Source organism: Hyperolius riggenbachi, chromosome 7, assembly GCF_040937935.1.
Source record: "Hyperolius riggenbachi isolate aHypRig1 chromosome 7, aHypRig1.pri, whole genome shotgun sequence".
NCBI lineage: Eukaryota > Metazoa > Chordata > Amphibia > Anura > Hyperoliidae > Hyperolius > Hyperolius riggenbachi.
Window position 1 is genome coordinate 230,437,361 of NC_090652.1, and position 21,159 is coordinate 230,458,519.

The following is a 21,159-nucleotide window of genomic DNA, read 5'->3' on the forward strand; positions in this document are numbered from 1 at the left end:
TTTACTGTAGTTTATTTTTTCTCAAAGGACAGAATGTACAATCTACCGATAAAGTTATTTTCTATTCAGTTCATACATATTCAGCTGAGCTGCATGTAATGACCCGTGGAGATGGAAGAAGCAGCAACATGCTTTCTGATGCATGCAGCAGGCTTTCTGATGCGTGCAGCAACATTGGATTGTAGGCCAAAATAATCAAGAATCATTGCCACAACCCTAAATTGTCTAATTTCTAAATTAGTCTTTAAAAAGGCTTCTACCCTTGGTAACACTGTGAGATCACTATGCAGATAGAGAGAGAATGGACAGAAATGTTTGAAGCATACTGCTAGCATCACAAGAAGAATGGCAGCACCACCAGGCCCAGGTTTACCTTACAGGAGCCTATAGGCACAGATGACCTGGCACCTTTGATTTCGCCCTTCATGAACCTACAAAACCCCCACCAAACTGCACCGCATGTGTGCTGACTTTCCCAGCTGTCACTTCTCCCTTACTTCCCTTGCCCGTTATAAGCAGCTACAGGTGTCCTTTAGTATTATGTAGCTAGAGGTACCCTCAGTATTAAGTAGCTAGAGGCGCCCCCAAGTATTAGGTGGCTAGAAGAAGCTCAGTATTAAGTAGCTAGAGGTACCCTTGACTGAAGAGTAAGCTCGTCAGTGTAATGCTGAAAGCAGTGTGAGTAGCCTCTCATTTACACTCTCATCAGGACTCTGCATAGGGAAGGAGGGAGGGAAGCACTCGGGGAGGGGAATGAGACCATCATCAGGCACCTGTAGGCACATGCCTACAGTGCCTTATGGTAAATCCAGCCCTGAGCTCCGCCCAAGTAAGCAAAGATAGATAGATAGATAGATAGATAGATAGATAGATAGATTGATAGATTGATGAAATATATATATATATACACATGAATTATTTCACTTACGTATTACTTAATGATTCACAAAAGATTCTCAGCAGTCTCTAACGCATTGCTTAAGACTTGAGTAAAGCAGGTGCCAAATGACAACACACAGCTAATTTGTGCTTTAACCACTTCACCACTGAGGGGTTTTACCCCCTGACCACCAGAGCAATTTTCACCTTTCAGCGCTCCTTCCATTCATTCGTCTATAACTTTATTATTACTTATCGCAATGAAATGAACTATATCTTGTTTTTTTCGCCACCAATTAGGCTTTCTTTAGGTGGGACATTATGCCAAGAATTATTTTTTTCTAAATGTGTTTTAATGGGAAAATAGGAAAAATGTGGGGGAAAAAAAATTATTTTTCAGTTTTCGGCCATTATAGTTTTTAAATAATGCATGCTACTGTAATTAAAACCCATGAAATTTATGTGCCCTTTTGTCCCGGTTATAAAACCGTTTAAATTATGTCCCTATCACAATGTTTGGCGCCAATATTTCATTTGGAAATAAAGGTGCATTTTTTTCAGTTTTGCGTCCATCCCTAATTACAAGCCCATAGTTTATAAAGTAACAGTGTTTATACCCTCTTGACTTAAATATTTAAAAAGTTCAGTCCCTAAGGTAACTAATTATGTATTTTTTTTAATTGTAAATTTTTGATTTTTTTTTTAATTACAAAAAAAAAAAAAAATGGGGAGTGTGGGAGGTAATGAGTTAATTTTGTGTGTAAAAGTCATTTATTTGTATGTGAAAAATGTGTAGGGTGTAGTTTACTATTTGGCCACAAGATGGCCACAGTAACTTTTTGCTTTATTGCGACCTCCAAGCCTCCTTCCGGAAGCTTGGAGGAAGAATAAGGAGGCTGGACACGTGAGTTTCTTCTCACAATGATCGCGCTGCCCATAGGAGAGCAGCGGGTCATTGTGGGGCTTAGATCAACGAACGGGAATGGATTTTCCCGTTCATTGATCTCCGGGCGAGCGGGCGGCGGCGGTTTTACTAGCGGCGGGCGGCGTGTTTACGAGCGGGAGCGCGGACAGCGTCGGGAACGCGGAAAGTACGTGTTTCTCCGTCCCTGGTTTTTAAAGGATGGAAAAAGGGGCGGAGAAATACGTACGCGCGGGGGTAAAGTGGTTAAACTAAACATTGTTCATCTTGAATTTTGCTTGTTTTTCTGAACATGAAATAAACAGAAACAAAAGCATGATTGGTTACTTCTTCAAAGCACTGCCTCTAGGCATAGAGACCAGGCAGTAAAGAGCAAGGAAAGAACCAGTGTGTGGGCCAAAAGCAGCTCTAAATACTAGTGCCTGCATATACCTGTCAGAAGAGGGAAGTGCCTTGGATCTAAGTTTGGCTAATCTGATCCCCACAAATGACCATTTCAACTGCTGATAAGCACAGATATCTACTTGCTCTGGAAACTGAGTTGTCACCTAAGCACCCATGAGTTTTTATGTGCATCGGCAAGATTGGGAAAATGGCTTTAAAAGTCTCCTGTTGGAGCAACCTATCTTTGTAATGGACTGGTTCACACGGGTGATTGCGGGTCATTTTCCAACAGCCGCGATGCTCATCGTTAAAGTGCTGTCCATTCAACTGTATGGGCAGCGCCTGTACCGCAGTTTTGCTCCATTTACCGTAGTTCGCGCAAACGCCATGTTCCAAAAACTGCATTTGGCCGACAGTCTGTTAAGTGCCCGTGTGGGTCAGCCCTAAACTGTGCATAGTATCTCAATGGCCATACATCGGGCTAAAGGACCATTGGATCATCTCCATCATTTCCAATTTAACACATTTGTGGATAGTAAAACTGCACCTTTTTATACAAATAACGCCCACCAGTACCACAAAGACATACAGCTTCTACGTGTTCTCATAATTGTTTCCGAGAGATCCTGACCATCAGAAAAGGTGGGCTAAAACAAAGCCCAACTAGCAATCACACAACCTACCCACAAATCACAATTCTAAATAGAAAATTGCAGTCATTCTATCTTAATAATAAAAACATAACTATGGATTACATTTCTTTAGAAGCACGCAGAATAGGAGATATGTAAACAACATACTGCAAGCGTTGGCCAAAAGCTAACATTCTTTTTATGTTATGGCCTGCATTATATGGTCAAGAAATTACTTAAATCATTTTACATTTTTTTTCCACAAACAAAAAAAAATTAGAGCATCCCATTTCCCCTCTAATATATTCTCATCTCATAATGCTTAACGTGGACCTGAACTCTTGCACGGGACAGAAGGAAAACAGAGAATTGCACCCTGTATGTATTTAGAGAGTTTAGCCTGTTTAATTCCCCCTCATTTATGTCTAATCACAAGGTGTAATCTGATCTCTCCCCTGTGTCACATGACTGCCATGGCAGAGATGGCAGATAAGCTCATTGGAAAGCACAGTCTGTTAACAATATGTCTGCTTTCATGAATCAGGAAGTAGATATAATGCAGATGTTTTTGTTTAAAGGTTATTATGCTGTTGGATATTTTTTAGAGCAGGGAGGATGTTCTGAGTTCAGGTCTGCATTAAAGGTATACATGTATAAAAATAGGAATGACAAACTACCCTGTTTGTTACATGGACTTTTAGAGACACTTCATAAGAAATGCTATGTTCACATACTGTGAAGACAAACATGTATATTCAGTGCATAACGTACATAGGAGAATATAGCAGACACAGTACATGCGTTAAGCTAGGAGCCACACCAAGTCATGCTTACCAGTTTTGCAGACAGGACAACACTGCTCTGGTTCATATACCGGATTGACACATTCTGGTACGGCACAGTCTGCGACCACACAGTGGACTTCATTGCTGGGCTCACACCGACACCATTCACATGGAGAAGGCTGTGAAGACAGTATAAACAGAATAAGCCATTGCAGACTGGATTCTTAAGGCCAGGAGAAAACTACACGGACTGAATGGGCTCCCCCTGGCTGCTGCCACCAACCAATCTCAAGGAAATGGGTACATATATTTAAAAAATCTCCCCCATTCCTTTACAAGGCTGTCATGAGACCAGGAACTGGAGTACGGTATTTTTTTAAAAACACGTACCTATTTTCGTGAGATTGGATGCACTTGCAGGTGGGGAGAGGGAGGAGTGGCTCCCCAAAGCATCCTGGTATGTTACGCCAATTTGTAAGGCTACTTTCACACTACATATGTGACCATGCATCATACTTTCCCCCCCCCCCACAGCTCATTGCGAAGACAATGTAAGTCTATGGAGACTCACATGCTATTGTGAGCATTGCAATGGAAGTAGCAAAATCCCCGAAAGTCTGCCACGAACTCTGCAATGCATTGCCGCATGCAGAGCCGGGAAAGGCCCTCCAACACCCAAGGCTGAGACACCAAAGTGTATTTGTATGCTTGGCACTGCACACACTGTACACATGTCTACCTTGTTATGTCACATGTTACCTCGGGTACACTTTAACCACGTATGTAGTTCGAAACGGTATATCTATGTCCCGCAGGACTTCAGTTTCTGATCAGGGATTTAGATGTTTATCTATTGCAGTGGATGGCTGCCACTCACTCTTGAGCACATTCTCGCCACTGAACTTTAGAGGGGAGATCAATGAATGGGAATGCTGTTCCCATTCATTGATCTAAGTCCTTGTGTCAATGATCACCGGCATCAGTGAGATGCCTGTGGTCATTGTAACAAATAAATTTACACATACACGTATTAATTCCTGTTTGCCTACTAATAATACACCCAGGAAAATAATATGCGAGGACAACTTGTGGCTGAATAGTAAAATTACATCTACATAAATTGTTTCTAATAAAAATAGACATTTATACCATTAAAATTAACCCTGTACCTCCCACACTCTCTTATTGTTACCCAAATCAAGTATATGCATTAAAAAATACATAAAAAGTTGCCATAAGGACTGAACTTTTTAAATATGTATGTCAAGAGGGAATATTAATATTATTTTTGAAATCATGGGCTTGCAATTAGTGATGGAAGCAAAACTGAAATAAAATGCACCTTTATTTCAAACGTTTTAATAACCGGGACACATGTGTGGGTTTTAACTACGGTAGTTTGTATAATTTTAAAGCTATAATGGCCAAAAACGGAGAAACATTTTATTTTCCTTATTTATCCCGTTAAAATGCATTTAGAATAAATTAATTCTTAGCAAAATGTACCACTCAAAAAAAGCCTAATTGATGGCAAAAAAACAAGATATAGATAGTTTCATTGTGATAAGTAGTGATAAAGTTATTGGCGAATGAATGGAAGGAACACTTAGAGGTGAAAATTGCTCTGGCACAGATGGGGAAAAACCTCTCAGTAGTGAAGTGGTTAAGTTTTGTAAAATTAATATGTTATTAATAATGAGCTAAACACCAACAGTTCTCTGTGTATGCCTGACTTACATGAACACAGAGAAATGACTTTCATGTTCCAACCACTGTTCAGAAGTGATTGGAATAAGATGAGTGTTGCTCTTCAGTCACGTCTTCTGTTTTTTGAAAGGAAAATTGTATGTCATAAATGAATTCAATTTGAGAAACAAAATAAACGCAATTGATTTAGTAATTTATATATTATGGTAGATTTGAGACAACTGGATTGACAATCTCAACATTTTGTAATATTCTATATCATGGAACCAATACCTATAGCATGTTCATGAAAGACTCGTAAAACTACCATGTACTGTATACATAATGCACAGCAATTTTACCAGTATGTGTGCAACTGATGTAGCTTATGAAAATAGCACAACTTATCAGTACAAGGCGTGTTACCCTGCTAGGTATCATGTGCATTTCTAGTTTAACATGCACTACTTGTATAATGTGTGTGCATTACCTAAGTAATGCAAGGTGTGCTACTTGCACAAAGCTCTCTACGTCAACTGCATAATTACCTGTAAAACTGATGTACACTGTGTTCACACGTTAATTTTACTGGTCTTTCTTGAATATGCTCCATAGAGTGCATAGGGATGGTCGGAAATGCCATTTCCTTTTCCGCCAAAAATCCGCTTTCGCCATTGCCAATTATCGCTACCGGTTCTGCTTTCCGCTAACGATTTCCGCATTCCGATGTGGATTTTCGAGGTAATTTCCACCGAATTTAACATTGATTTTCTCAAAAACGACAAGGTTTTTTTTTTGAAAGATTTTCTGCTTAACATTCCCTAAAATATTGGTGTTTCTAACACCTATGGGTGCTTTGCTGTTAACCTCTGAATTCAGCGTCATACCGCATATCGGTAATGCAAATTTTCTGCTTTCTACATTACAGTCAACAGCGGCCAACTTTGGTGGTTAGTAGCAAAGCCCCCCTAGGTTCTAGAAACACCACATTTTCAGGGTATGTTAAAGTGGATCCAAGGTGAACTTTTACTCATTGCATAATTGTGTTCCTTTCCTATTGTTTATAGGGCATTCCTCAAGCCAAATACTTTTTTGTTTTTGTTTTAATACTCTAATTCCCTATAAACTAAATAAACCACGCCCACAGGTTTTCAGAGAGCCTTGGCAGTAGCAAAGGCTCATGGGAGCTCAGTCTGGGCAGGAGGAGGAGGAGGTGTTACTAGCCATTGATTTCAGAGGCAGAGGGGAGGAGGGAGGAGTGTGGATTAGGTTGTTTTCACAGGCTGAGTGCTCAAGATACAGATAAGCCGGCCTCTGTCTAATGTTTACAAACAACATGGCTGCTGTCATTGTATCACAGGAAGAAATAATCATTTTCTATTAAAGCTGTTTGCAGCTAGATTTGCTGTGTAAACTGTCTAAACTTTAGATAAGATATATAGACAAGTTTCTTGTTATAGTTAGTTTTTCATCTCAGATCCGCTTTAAGCAGAAACAAGTGGAAACAAGAGGGAAAAAAATCTTTCAAAAAGACCTTGCAGTTTTTGAGAAAATCGATGTTAAAATTGGCAGAAATTACCGCAAATCTGCATTGGAACCGCTATGCGGTATGATGCCGACTTTAGAGGTTAATAGCAAAGCCTCCATAGGTGCTAGAAACAGCAAATTTTCAGGGAATGTTAAGCAGAAAAGTAGGAATAAGAAGAAAATTTTTTTCAAAAAGACCTTGTAATTTTTGAGAAAACTGATGTTAAATTCGGTGGAAATTTCCGTGATTTTTGCGAAAACGCACTTGCATTATCGATTTTCGAATTTCAATGCGGAAATGTAATTTCCGATCGGAAATTCGGAAATTGCATTTCCGCGGAATCCGAATGAGCATCCCTAGTACATACTACCTACTTCTTTTGTGTGACATTTTGCCCCCCAAAACCTAGGTGCATCTTATAGTCCAGAGCGTCTTATAGTACAAAAAATATGGTAAATGCAAACGAATGTTATCCCTTTGCAGGGCCAGATTTACCATAAGGCACTGAAAGACAGGTGCCTACAGGCGCCTGATGATGGAAAGGCAGCTCACTCCCTGAGATCCCCCCTCCCTTATTCTCTATGCAGAGTCCTGATGAGAGTGTAAATGAGAGGTTACTCACTCTCTCTCGGCATTCCACTGATGAGATCTCCCATCAGTCAGGGGCACCTCTAGCTACTTAATACTGAGGCTCCTCTAGCTACCTAATACTTGGGGGAACCTCTAGCTACTTAATACTGAAAGTACTTCTGGCTACCGAATACTAAGAAGAACCTGTAGCTACCTTCATCAGGCAGAGGAAGTAGGGGAGAAGTGACAGCTGGGTCAGCCAGCACACTTGCAGTGCAGTTTGGTGGGGGTTTGTAGGTTCATGGAGGGTGCCTATAGGCTCCTGTGAGGTAAATGCGGGCATGCAAAAATAGACACACAGCAAGAATTAGTAGTACAAAAAAAAAATCTATATAGATAATGGGCACAGTCTTCCTTCTACAGTAACACTCCTCCCACCTGTTCAAATTTGGGAGGGACACGTTTTTTTCCTACTCTGTACTTGTAGGTTTTCACCTTCATTTCACATCTCCTGCTATGATCCCAAAAAACGGTGCACTTTTTTTTTTTTTTTTTTTTACTGTACTTTCCAGAAATAGAAACTATTCAAGGCTTAATTTGTAAACCATTTCAGCTTTACTATAAAGGGTCAAATGTATGGCGTCATATCGTATGGAGTCATATAACAAGAAGCAGTCCCAATTAAGAAATCATAGGATTATTAATTATCCTAGCTGATAAGTGTAAGTATGGCCTTCTGTGTTAGTGGCCATGGAACAGACCATCCTGTGCCGCCTACACAGTTACTCCGCTGCCACCTTGATTTACAATCTAATTATACCTTGTGTTTTAATAGACTGCAGACTTGACATATGCACACTTCACTTGAGAGCTGTGAAACCTTTATGTGCCATTATTTCCCAGTAAAGTAATGTGCTATTACTGTGTAAATAAATTATTAAACAATAAATAAAAAGTAGATAAAAGAGATCAGTTATGAGGCGTATGGATAAGGTTTCCATGTGTCTTAAAGTGAACTTGAGATGGATCTTTGGGGGGCAGATGGGACACAGAGACATGTTCTCTGCCTCATGACATGGCTCTGTGTCTTCCAACCGGTGCTCTCTGCCCCCGCCCCCCCCCCCCCCACCGCTGCGTTATAGTCCCCCGAGTTTAGTGACAAGAACTCGGAGGTAAACACAGCGGAGAGGAATTCCCTGTTTAAAACATCCGCGAGGGGCGTTCCTACAGGATTTCCTTAGCTGCCATTGGGCAGCTCTCTCTCCGTCCACACCTCCTGCCGCTCCCCTGCCTCGCTGCACGCTGTGAGAGACACACAGTGTCTCAGTGCTGCATCGTGACCCAGAGGTCATGCAAGTGAAAGTGGGCCATTGCGGCCCACAGGAGCGGCGGGGAGTGGCGTTGTGTGCGGCTACCTGATCTGCTCAGCCCTGTGGATCAGTTAGCCTACTTTTTTTTTTGAGCCCACCTCGGGCTCTCCTTAAAGGTGGCCACACACGATACAATAAAATGATCCGATTTTACTGCAATTCGATAAAAACGATCGGATCCCCCGAAAAAAATTGAAAGCTTTTTTTAATTCGACTGAAAAATCCAATCGGATTTCCCGGTTTCTTCGATTTTTATCGATCCGGAATGCCAGATATTTTTCTTCAATCTTTCTAAAGTTTGTATGGTGTGTGTTAGATTGTCAATTTATTAATATACACACCCAAGCAATTGTGTAAGGGTTTCCAATCATTTTTATAAAAAGTGGGGAAAGATTGAACAAACGTGTGTGGTACATTGGTCATATTTTTGAAATGTTACAATTAGTCAGAGAAATTGATTGCAATTCTTAAATTGAACAGATATTAAAAAAAATGATGGTGTGTGGCCACCTTAAGTCTACATTTCTATATAGGAAGTCCATGGAGTGACAGATCAAGGTAGCAGAATTTTTAGGACATGCAGTAAGTCTCTTACAATGGAAAAACCTACGTGAAATAGAGAGGAAGACAACTTAAAATGTTCTGAGGCAAGAAGAAGAAGAAGCATTTTTATAAGAACACCCGAGGTGAAAATAAACTAATGAAATAAACAATTCCTACATCTCCTAAAAATAACTTTTTAAGATATTGCACAGTTTAATGTTTAAATCTACTTTTTACGTTTTTTACTGATATATTGTTTTTGCTCAGTGACACATTCAATGAAGTATGCCAGAGCTAAAATCTGTGAACTATTGACCCTTTTTTATCTATTTCCTGCTCTCAGAAGCCATTTGCTGCTAGGAAAGTGTTTTATAGTTGTAATTTCTTATAAGTGAGGGTCACACTGTAGTCTGACCCAGTTCTGACTCAGACAGGAACTGCCACTTACATACCTGATATTTAGCTTAACTGATATTTAAAGGCACAGAAAGAAAAAAAGGAACACAGCATAATTATTTGTGTACTAGGCACTGTACATACATATATCTATCTCATCATGTAACATGTCACCTCGGGTATCCTTTAAGAACTCACTACTCAATACATCGAGCCATACCCCTGACACCCATAGTCATGCCCCAGCTAACCACCATTCTAGTCACTGCCATTTTCCTAAATATGCATGCCAAAAATAATTAGCAAAATATGTATTCTGGGCCGGTTCTAGCTTCAATGGGGCCCCAGGGCAAAAGTAACTTGGGGCCCCTGATCCCCCACTAATGAAATACTGCACCCCCATAGTATAGATAGCTAGATGTGCCCCCCAGGAATAGGTAGCCTCCCCCCAGTGTAGATCAAATAGCAAGATTTGCCCCCAAAGATTAGGTACCTTCCCCCTTCCAGTATAGGTAGCTAGATTTGCCCCCTCCCCCCCATATTAGGTATCGCCTTCCAGTATCAATAGATGTGCTCCCCATGATTAGGTACCCTCCCCCTCCAGTATAAGTAGACTTGAAGAAGGGAAAGGGAGGCACCGCTTCTTTAAAATTCCTTTATTCCGGTTGGGGAAGTAGCAGGTACACAGCAGTGGGGGTAAAAAAGGCCTGACAGCTGTTTCGCTGGTTTAAACCAGCTTCTTCAAAGGCAGAGTGTACAATGAACGACATAAAAACTGCTTCTTAAATACAAATGTGTAGGCGGCTAGTTCCTCCCTCTTCCTCCATGCAGGCTCAGCCTGCCATTGGTTCACGGGACCAGCAGACTTCCTCCTTGCCTCACCATCGGTTGGTTGTTAGGCTTACAGCCAATCGCTGTACATAGCCATAACATATGTACAGCGATTGGCTGTAAGCCTAACAACCAACCGATGGTGAGGCAAGGAGGAAGTCTGCTGGTCCCGTGAACCAATGGCAGGCTGAGCCTGCATGGAGGAAGAGGGAGGAACTAGCCGCCTACACATTTGTATTTAAGAAGCAGTTTTTATGTCGTTCGTTGTACACTCTGCCTCTGAAGAAGCTGGTTTAAACCAGCGAAACAGCTGTCAGGCCTTTTTTACCCCCACTGCTGTGTACCTGCTACTTCCCCAACCGGAATAAAGGAATTTTAAAGAAGCGGTGCCTCCCTTTCCCTTCTTCAAGTCTACTGGATGCAACAACTTTTGGATGAGCACGCTCCTTCTTCCGGGTCCGGTGTGTCTGCCCTGCTGCGTTTGGTGCCAGGTACTGTTCTTTTTCCTCTCAAAATTGTTATACACCCCTCCAGTATAAGTAGCTAGATGTGCCCCCCAAGATAAGGTACCCTCCAGAATAGGTAGCTAGATGTGGCGGCGGACGGCTAGATCACATTTCTAATATAAGATCCTTGGGGGGGGGGGGGGGGGGGCCCTATAGGCTCTGGGGCCTGGGGGCAACTGCCCCCCTTGCCTTAATGGTAGCGCCGGCCCTGTATGTATTTTCATAGATCAAACCACGCTGGTTCTCTTTGTTGTCATTATACTTTTCCCCCGTACTAACATTTAAAAATAAGAAATATATTAGAGGTTGGGAATAATGTTTTAAGTCACAGACAATACTTTTATTTGCACAGATCTGAACACCAGTCCTGAAAGGGTCACATGAAGAAGAAAGAGGGATTTGGTTGCCAAAGAAGGACTGTTCCTCGAAAAAAGAGGGCCAGTTGGGAGCCATGACTAAGGTAGAAGAAGACATGTCTTGTCTCTCCCAAGTAAGACTCTGGCTGTATTCATCACCAAAATTGCAATCCGCAGCAATCCTAACTAATCAGTTATTGCTCATTTCTACTGCAGTCACATAAAAGTGATTCCCTGGATGCAAATTCAGATGTGGAATTCTAGCCTATTGAAATCAATATTCTGCTTCCAAATCACATGCAGTGGAAAAAAAATGCAAATTCGCAACATCACAGATGCCATGTCCAATTCGGAACTTGATGCAGCACCCCAGTGGAAGTCCAGCCGTACCAGGCTGAAAAATCCCATTCACCTTAAAAAACAACAAGTGATCAATGGGATTGCACATCTACTGTTTGACAGCAGTCGCTATGTACTTGTGAAGGCTGCAGACTCATCAGCAAACAGTGGGCGTTATAAATTATACTTTTTTAATATATGTGTCAGTTTTTATCAAAAGTATTTTTATTGTCATGTTGCAACAAAACAACAACATTCTATTCTTTGCAATCTTTAAAAGTAGAATATCCAATTCATTAAAATGTAAACAAAGCATATTTAACTAGATTTGATATTACAAGATTTAAACTACGGTATATGAATCTAAGTTGAGACCTGGCTCACGCAGAAAGCTCATGATTGCAGGTTAGGTTTTGATATACTTTCTGAAGCTAGAAGCACCGAGGTGCGAAGCAGGGCTGTTTTGCACCTGCTGCAACAACTTAGAGGGGAAATAGTATTTAACACTCCCTCCCCACCCCAAAACATTTTTTTCGCGACAGCAGGGGGAGCCGTCATTCGGTTCACCCTGCACCCAAAAAGCCCTGGGCGCCAGAAAGCCATGTACGTACTCAGTGTACTTTAAAGAACAAGTGACACCCATGCTAACCTACAAAAAAAAAAACAGATATATAAGTAGATAAATACTAGTTCTACTTACATAACAGATGTATTGCACTGTCCACGTTATGGTTCCTGTGAATCTTATAAAGGAAAAGCAGAGAATCCTATTCTATACAGTTTTCATTTTGGTTACCTGAATGAAGCTAATTCTGACATTTCTTCCCTCACTCTTTTTTCTCCTCTTGCTAATTGTGTATTCATTACCCGCCCTCCTCCCAGAGTCTTCAGACACTCCCTCTGAGGTCTATACTAGGAAGTGCACTCTCTTATGTCATTATAATGAGGGGGAATAAAGAGAAGAGGAGCAATAAATAAATATAAAATATAGATATAGATAAAAAGATATAGATAAAAAGACCCGCCCAGCATGCAACAGTTTTGCCAGGCAACGGCAATTAAAGGGCCAGTGCTCCTAAGCTATGTGTTAAATCCAAACCATAACAGCAGAAAAAGTTTTGAAAATTTTGAATGCAGGATTAGCATCTTTATCACTTAATACACTTAGACCAGTTGCTGTTAAATTTGATTTTTATGGTGACAATCCCGCTTTAAGCTGTCATTGGATGTGAACAATACACAAAGAACTACATTGACCTGGTTACTCACCCTATACAGCATCAACTGCACTTCCTTCTCCCTCAGACTGTCAACTAACAGCACTCTCCAATGACATCACATCCTCACTTTTCAGTCATTCCAATTCACCGTATCTCCCCCAATCCACCATTACAACAGCTGCTCATGTGCAACAAAAGACTAATTCAGTTTCAAACGTTCATTATTTATGTCTAGTGACAGTTTGAAGAGGACGCTGGGGTCTTATCTGATAAGTGCCTCAGTTCACATGTCTTTCTGCAAAGCCATGAAAATAACAAGAAAAAAAAATCCTTACATTATAGTATGTGAAGAAATCTCCTCACCAGGCACCACATGGGATTGTCAGAGACCATTTTTGTAAATACATAGACCAATGACATGCATGGCAAAGCAGTGCGATAACGATATGAAAGACCAATATGAAAGTCAGGGCTCCTCTGTGCATACAAAGGTGTGTATATGTTTGGGAATGGAATCACCATCTTCTATATATATGTTTATGTTGCATCATAGCATTCTATACATGGTTTTGTAAGCCTAGAGGAATGTTGGCTTTTCATATTGTAATTTTAAGCATCCTATTTTGACTAGTGAATCATTCTATACTGTGTACTGTTTAAAGCCATAGTTCAGCTTCCCATTTTTTATGCATATGATACTAAATTTGCATTAATTAGCAATGTACAAAGTCTTTTGAATTAAACGTGTGTATTTGTTCCAATAAGTGTATTTAAATAAACAGGCTTGTTGGCTCCTCTAGTTCCATTTCCTGTTGAGATGACAGGGCAATGTCATTGGAGATGCAGCTGTCCCACCTCCTTCCCTTATCGCATTATCCCACATGTGATATGGGAAGGGGGCAACACCCAGCCTCCCTCTGTAAGCACAGATCACGTTGACCCCACCTACCTCTTCCGGTATATTAACGCTTAATGGCCAGCACTACTGCTAAGAAGAGTCTTATTTCCTTGTTCCCGTTCTATGTGTAATACAGTCTTAAAGCGGGATTGTCACCATAAAAATCAAATTTCTACAGCAACTGGTCTGAGTGTATTAAGTGATAAAGATGCTAATCCTGCAGTCAAAACTTTAAAAACTTTTTCTGCTGTTATGGTTTGGAGTTATCACATACTTTAGGAGCACTGGCCCTTTAGTAGTCAGTGCCAAACAGTTGAATTCTGGGAGTTCTTTTTATCTATAATATAATTCTTCTCTTCCATTTATTTCCCTGCCTGGCTGCTTCTCTGAAACACGATCCCCTACTCACTTGTGTTTGCACTCAAGGCTGAGGTGACTCAGCGATTGGAGGAGAAAAGAAAAAAACGTAAAGGGCAGAAATGATATCAGGACTTAGCCTAAACTGTGGGCAAAAGACATGGTTCCTGTAACGATTGTGGAATTTTCTCTGTGATCAGCGCACAAGACGTGCGCTGACACTGCGGAGATCCTCCACAAGCGTATTATTTGAGGGAACCCAGCAAAAGGTGCAATGCACCTGTAGAGGGAAATTCCTGTCGACAGGTGGATTTGTGGAGCGCAGAGGAACAGCTCCTCTGCCCTGCCACAGACGCCAGACAGGAATTGTACGAAGGGAAGGAACGCAGAGCAAGATAGCCCTGAAAGAGAGAGATCAAAGCGACAGAGGGTATGTGTGTCCACCAATCTAGTTGCCACCCTGCGACGATGAGCACACAACCAGGAAGATAAAGTGAGAAGGCAATCGCCAGAGATGGCGATTGCTAACAGCGACACAAGACCGAATAAGCACAGATGAGGAATGTATGTATGTCCATCAATCTAGCCGCCAACCTGCGACGGTGGACACACAACAGAAGAAACCAAGTGAGAATGCAATCGCAAGAGAAGCGATTGCGGAAGAGAATGAGCACAGGGACAGAATGTATGTATGTGCCCCAATCTAGCCGCCAACCCGCGACGGTGCACATACAACAGCAGATATGAAGTAGGAACGCAATCGCGAGAGAGGCGATTGCAAGAGGTGACACACGGCTACAGCAAGGCAGAGCACGAGAGTAGCAAAGGCACAGCAAATCATATAATGAGAAGATAAGGAAAATAACAAACGCTAACTAAACGCGAACACCGCACTCATTCGCAACAGTGCACGCATTTATGCGCAGTCTCCGCGTGATAAGCACAACAGAGACATGCACGCCTAACTAACCACCGACAGACAAACATGAAACAGAGGACGCGAGCGCTTGCTTAACGGTTACCTCACCGAGCCTCCAGCAAGCGTTCGTAGCAGACAAGACAGATACACGAAAACAGGAATAAGTGAGAGATAGGATCCACAGCACTAGCGCAAGACGAGTGTGATCCAGGCAAGACAGATCAGAAGGGGCTACCAGTAACAACCGCTGTTCCGGTTAGCACCCAGACACACAGAACGATTTCCTGTCGACCACCGCTGGGACAGGACAATCACAACAGACTAACAAACAGATATGCAATCCTAACTGCCCTAGGGAACCTGCCTAGTGCAGTCCCAGGAATTACTCTAAGCTAATCTTCAAACAATGAGCAAGGCTGACACTCCAGGAGTGTTTCACAGGACAAACCCTTATGACCAGCCCAGGTCTGTGATATCACATGGTATTTATAGTACAAGCCTACAAAGGATGTGGCTAGGCAATCTGCATGACAAACGCATGCAAATTCCTCAGCAGCAAGCTGCAAAACTGACAAAAGGTCTCTCTTCCAGAGACCTGCACAGTGGTAAAAAAGCTGACTGCCTGCGCAGGCAGCCGAGCGGATCCTTGCAGTTCCCACCAGGAACAGAATTCTCTTCATTTACTATATAAAATTCACTGAAATCAAAACGTGGACAGTACAATACATGTGTTATGTAAGTACATCAAGTATTTATCTACTTATATATGTGTTTTTTTCCCCTGGCATAGTATGGCTCATCCTACTGATTTAACCCTTCTCACACCCTCCTTAGTGTCTCAGGTGGGTGTGAGAAGGAATAAATGCTTTACTGCAAATTAACCAGGGTGAAACCATAGTTGTGCTGACCACAAATACCACATTTGCAGAAGTAAAAGTTGAGTGGGATCAGGTGATGGCTCAGTGCTGGTGAAGGAACTCTCCCTATAGGAGACAGCCAGGAGTCAGCAGCCACATATTTTCATTATATTTATTGCAAAAAGTTTAGATGTGTAATGTATAAAACTTTCTGCATTGCTAACATTTTCTATCATATGCATAAAAAATGGGAAGTTGACCTAGTGTGTTTAAAGGGAACCTGAAGAGAAAGGAATATGGAGGCTGTCATCTTCATTCCCTTAGAAACAATTCCAGTTGCCTAGAAGTCATGCTGAGCTTTTGACTTTGTTTTTGACTCACAGACCTGCATTAAGCATACAGCCAGTAGAGTCAGACCAGAGTCAATGCATCTGATCTGCATGATCAGTCTTGCCCAGTGACTTATAGTATTAGAGGTAGAGCATGAGAAGAGTTAGAACCACTGCCAAGCTTGTATAGCTGTCACCAGTGGCATAACTAAGGAGCTTGGAGCCCCAGTGCAAGTTTTACATGGGGCTACAAACACTCTATTGATGTGGAGCCTCAAAACCTGCCAAGGACAGCTGTGGTGTCAGAGAGGGGTAATCAGGGTAACAAAACAGTTTGTTAAAGGGAACCTGAACCAAGTAAAATTATTTAAAATAAACCCATGATGTAGCTGCTAATGAATATTATATACTTACCTCACTGTCAGTTCCTCTCAGAAGCTCACCATTTTCTACTAGTGATCCCTTCCAGATCTGACAATATCTTGTCAGAACTGAAATATACAAGTTGCTGTCAGTTATAGCTGAATGTGCAAGGTAATGTCCATGTTTCCATATGGCTCACATGGGCTATATTACAGTTTAACAGTGTGCTGACCAGGAAGCTGTTATGGGGTAATGGCCGTTTTCAAAATGGAGGATGGAGAATTCCATTGATCACAGTGGACACACAGGATGCAGTGGAGGAGAAAGAGATTGGGGGAGATTTATCAACATATTACCGACAGTTTTTTCTTCTTAATCTGTTCTAACCAGCAGGGAGAACAGTTCTGCATAATAATAAGAACCTTCTTAAATCCTAGGTAATAGTGACAATTTAGGATGAATTTCTAGAGCTGCACTACAGTTAAAGCGCAAATCCATCCCTAAACTGGCGCAGATTAAGAAGTGCTTGATAGCAGTTCTACAGATGTAGAACTGCAAGCAAGACGATTGCAGAGTGCAGGCTAGACATGATTTGTGAGGTGCTCCTTCCCCTGCTGAATACCTCCTCAGAGCCTGCTGCTATCAATACGGCAGATGTAACAGCAATTCCCCTCACACACTGCACTGTCTGAGAGACGTTCCTAGCTCCTCCTATTTTACAACAGTTTTAGAAGGAATCTGCACTATCTAATGATTTCTGAAGATGCCTGAGACAGTTGTGCATGGATTTCTAAAAACCTATCAATATTTTGTCTCAGACACTCTTGATAAATCTGGCCCACTGATGAGTAGACTACACAGGAGGCAAGTATGGCGTGTTTATGTTTATTTTGACTTTTAATTTTCAGTTCAGGTTCTCTTTAAGGATTAGCATTATTCAGTGCACATATTGAGGTATTCATCACCCGCATAGCACCAATAAAAAGTAAATAAGATGCATGGAGGAGGGCCCCTAGCTGTCCCCTCTGGTCCAGGGGCCCCATATGATCACACCCTCTGCATCCTCTATTGCTACGCCACTGGATGTCACCTACTTGTCCTTTAGTAATAAAGCCACAGAGGGCTCAGGAACAGGAAGTGAGTGAAACTCTACAGAAACAGCAATACAATTGCAAGTTTCCAAGACCTTTCCTCACTATCCAGAAACTAAATGAAAGTTTTCTCCCGGAGTTAGGCCTTAATAATACACCGATTGATTTCACTTCAGTTGCTCTTATAACACACATAATGCTGTGTGCAAGGCTGACTCAATACCTTGAATGGCATAAAAATAAATAAATAAATACAAGAGCTTGAAGGAAAAAAAAAACATTTTCCCTGAGATATGAAAATTGATTTTGAAGGCGGTAGGTGTACATCAAGGCAGGTGTGACAAGGAATCGTACACCAACAGTATTTGATGATCAGGGAGGCATATGCCTGATTGGATTATAATTAATCCCACAGCCAAGTGATCCGACCTGCTTCAGCCTAAGGATTTATAGCTGGGCTGCACGCCAACAATTCCTACAATCAATATCCCCCAACACAGCACCGTCCAGAACTGCCGGATGACCAGGAGAAGGAGCTGCGTTGCCGCTGGATTGCTGCCTGTCCATCTGAAACAGCCTGATACCAGGGAATTTACTGCAAGCTAAGAATACTTATCCGCTCTCTACAGCTATGACGCACCCAGATGAATATCACAGCAAAATCTAAACACTGATGTCTGGAGGTCCTGACATTCCACCGTCCTGTCATCCCAGCTAATTACACCACGATCCGGCGAACCACCTCCCACAAAATCAACACAATTACTGCCTAAAATTAAATTAAAACTAAAGAGAATTTAATAATATAGCGACATTTTGCTGTAATCACTCATTCACATCTGATCACATCCAGGCAGTTCTGTTGTATTAAAATGTATTCTGGTGCAACAAAACATAATAATCCGAACATTTGTATAGCGCTTTTTTCCAGTCGGACTCAAAGCGCTCAAGAGCTGCAGCCACTGGGACGCGCTCAAGAGGCCACCCTGCAGTGTTAGGGAGTCTTGCCTTGAACTCCTTACTGAATAGGTACTTGACCTAGCCAGGATTCGAACCCTGGTCTCCCATGTCAAAGGCAGAGCCCTTAACCAGTACACTTTCCAGCCATGTACATGAATATGTGTACATGGGAACTACCTTGCATACATAATGTAAAAATCCCTGCTTCTAATTAGTTTGCTTTGGTCAAAAAGAAAACAGAAGGTTGTGTGTGTGGCACTACCCAAAGGTAAGCTTGTGAGTGAGATAAACTGCACAGTGCAAAGCCAATAGCGGCCCTACAAAGATCTGCCTATAATTATGGCAACTGTCACAGAGACGTGTGCACCGCTTTTAGTAGAAAAAGTACACCAGTATGTCAGCAAACCAAGAAAAAAAGAGTTCCCTTGCGTGCACCTTCCGTCTAATGATTTTAATGTGTCCAAAGTGACAGCCAAAATATCAACATAGCAGGCAGCAGTGATGATATTGACACTTCATATCATTGCAACATTCAAAATCCTGAAGACATGGTGTGAGACACCTTTTACGTATCCATGTAGAAGAGCAGGCCTCTGTTTTACTGTAACTGAGATGAGTAAGTTGAGATTCTTTCTAGCAAAAGTGAAAGTACCAGGTGTACAGGGACAAAAGTACCTCTGCTTTATTGAAATTTTAAATATTGGTTTTTAAAACAATAAATTATCGAAGAGGCACTGTAGTAGCACATAGTAGAATGCAGTAAGTGATTTAGAATACACACTTTTACTGTAATTTTCCAGCTTTCGGCAGCATCAGAAACAGTTCCAATATCTATACATTTCTGTATATTAAATGTAACCCTACATTGCCAGTATGTTTAGCCTAGGCTGATTAGCTGTGTAGACCCCCCCTCCCCCCCCCCAGCAGTCTAGGAGACTAGGGGTCATATGCAATTCACTTTTTCACCTGAGTTTTCTACTAGGAGATCATTTTTCACCTTCAATTTAAAATAACTTTTAAAGAGGAACTCCAACCAAGAATTTAACTTTATCCCAATCAGTAGCTGATACCCCCCTTTACATGAAAAATATATTGCTTTTCACAAACAGACCATCAGGGGGCACTGTATGACTGATATTGTGGTGAAAACCCTCCCACAAGAAGGGGGACCTGAGGACCGTTGTGCTCCTGGCAAAACTGCCACAATGTAGCAATGTTCACAGACAGGAAATAGCTGCTTACAGCTGTCTCTAACGGCCAAAACAGCTAGCAGCAGCTACATAACCTGCCCACAGTAAAAATGTCACCATGTAATAAATGTCAGAATGTAAATCGGGGAGAGGAAAGATTTTACAATGAGCAAACACTGACTAAATCATTTATACATAATTACTGTAAAAATGAAGCACTTATTTTATTACATTATTTTCACTGGAGTTCCTCTTTAAGCACTTTTCAACTAAAAAAGTACTAAAAAGTAGGTGAAAAGTGCTATCAAAATTATTTTGAGTATTTTCATGCTTTCTGGTCGCTTAAAATGAGTTTTATAAGCCAAGTTTAAAAATATCAACTTGGAGAAAACTAAGGTGAATTGCATATGGGTCCAGGTATCTTTTGTATTGGCTTCAGAACTCTCAGTAACCAAACATTCCGCAGAGATCACCTGACAGCAAAAATATGTCCCCACCTACCCCTTGTGATAAATTTCAAAATGTAAATCAGGGTGAGGAAAGATTATACAATGGGAAAATTCTGTCTAAACCAATCTATAAATTAATATTGTAATAAATAAGCAATCTCATTACGGTATGTGATTTTCACTACAGTTCCTCTTTAAGTGTATTTCATATCTTTTTTTTCTAGTAACATGACATTTATCTCTGTATGGTATCTAATTGAAGACAACATTTGGATGCTTCCACATTCACTAAAACAAAACAAAAAAGAGAAAAAAAATGTGGCAGTGGCGTGTGTTTGGATTGTTACAAGACCATGTGACATTGTCAGTAGTTTTTTTTTCCACTGAATTACCCACAGAGTAATTTACGCTTACATTTGTTTCTGTACTGGTGTATGGCTTTCTCATATGACACGTTCTTGTAGCACGTCTATAGATGGGAGGAGACACCATAAGCCCTTGTTTTGGCTGTAATTTATTGTGTCATTTTTGTACGTGAGAACAATCCCAGAGTAAATATTGTCTTTATGTATGCAGACAGGAGAGAGACGGCTCAGAATGCGGGAATCAAGGATAAAAATGATGAGAATAACAATACAAGACTCTTAATTCCACCGAGTGATCCAGATAGATGGGCTTCTACAAAATATCTTTGTATGTCAGAGGGAAGCTCAGGAGACCTTCACACAGATTCAGCGCCAGCCTTTGTTCTAATTCTCCCAGCTTTATCACATTTTCTAGCATTTCTGCACAACAACGA

General features: G+C 41.3%; 1 protein-coding gene across 4 annotated transcripts in view; it reads right to left on the reverse strand.

Annotated features, from left to right (window-relative positions):
• Positions 1-21,159, reverse strand: part of VWC2L (von Willebrand factor C domain containing 2 like) — a 322,575-nt gene that overhangs the window by 208,990 nt on the left and 92,426 nt on the right. For all 4 annotated transcript variants that reach the window (XM_068246985.1, XM_068246984.1, XM_068246986.1 and 1 more), the window contains exon 3: positions 3,652-3,781. In XM_068246985.1, the coding sequence (XP_068103086.1) occupies positions 3,652-3,781 (130 nt within the window). The remainder of the gene's footprint in view (positions 1-3,651; positions 3,782-21,159) is intronic.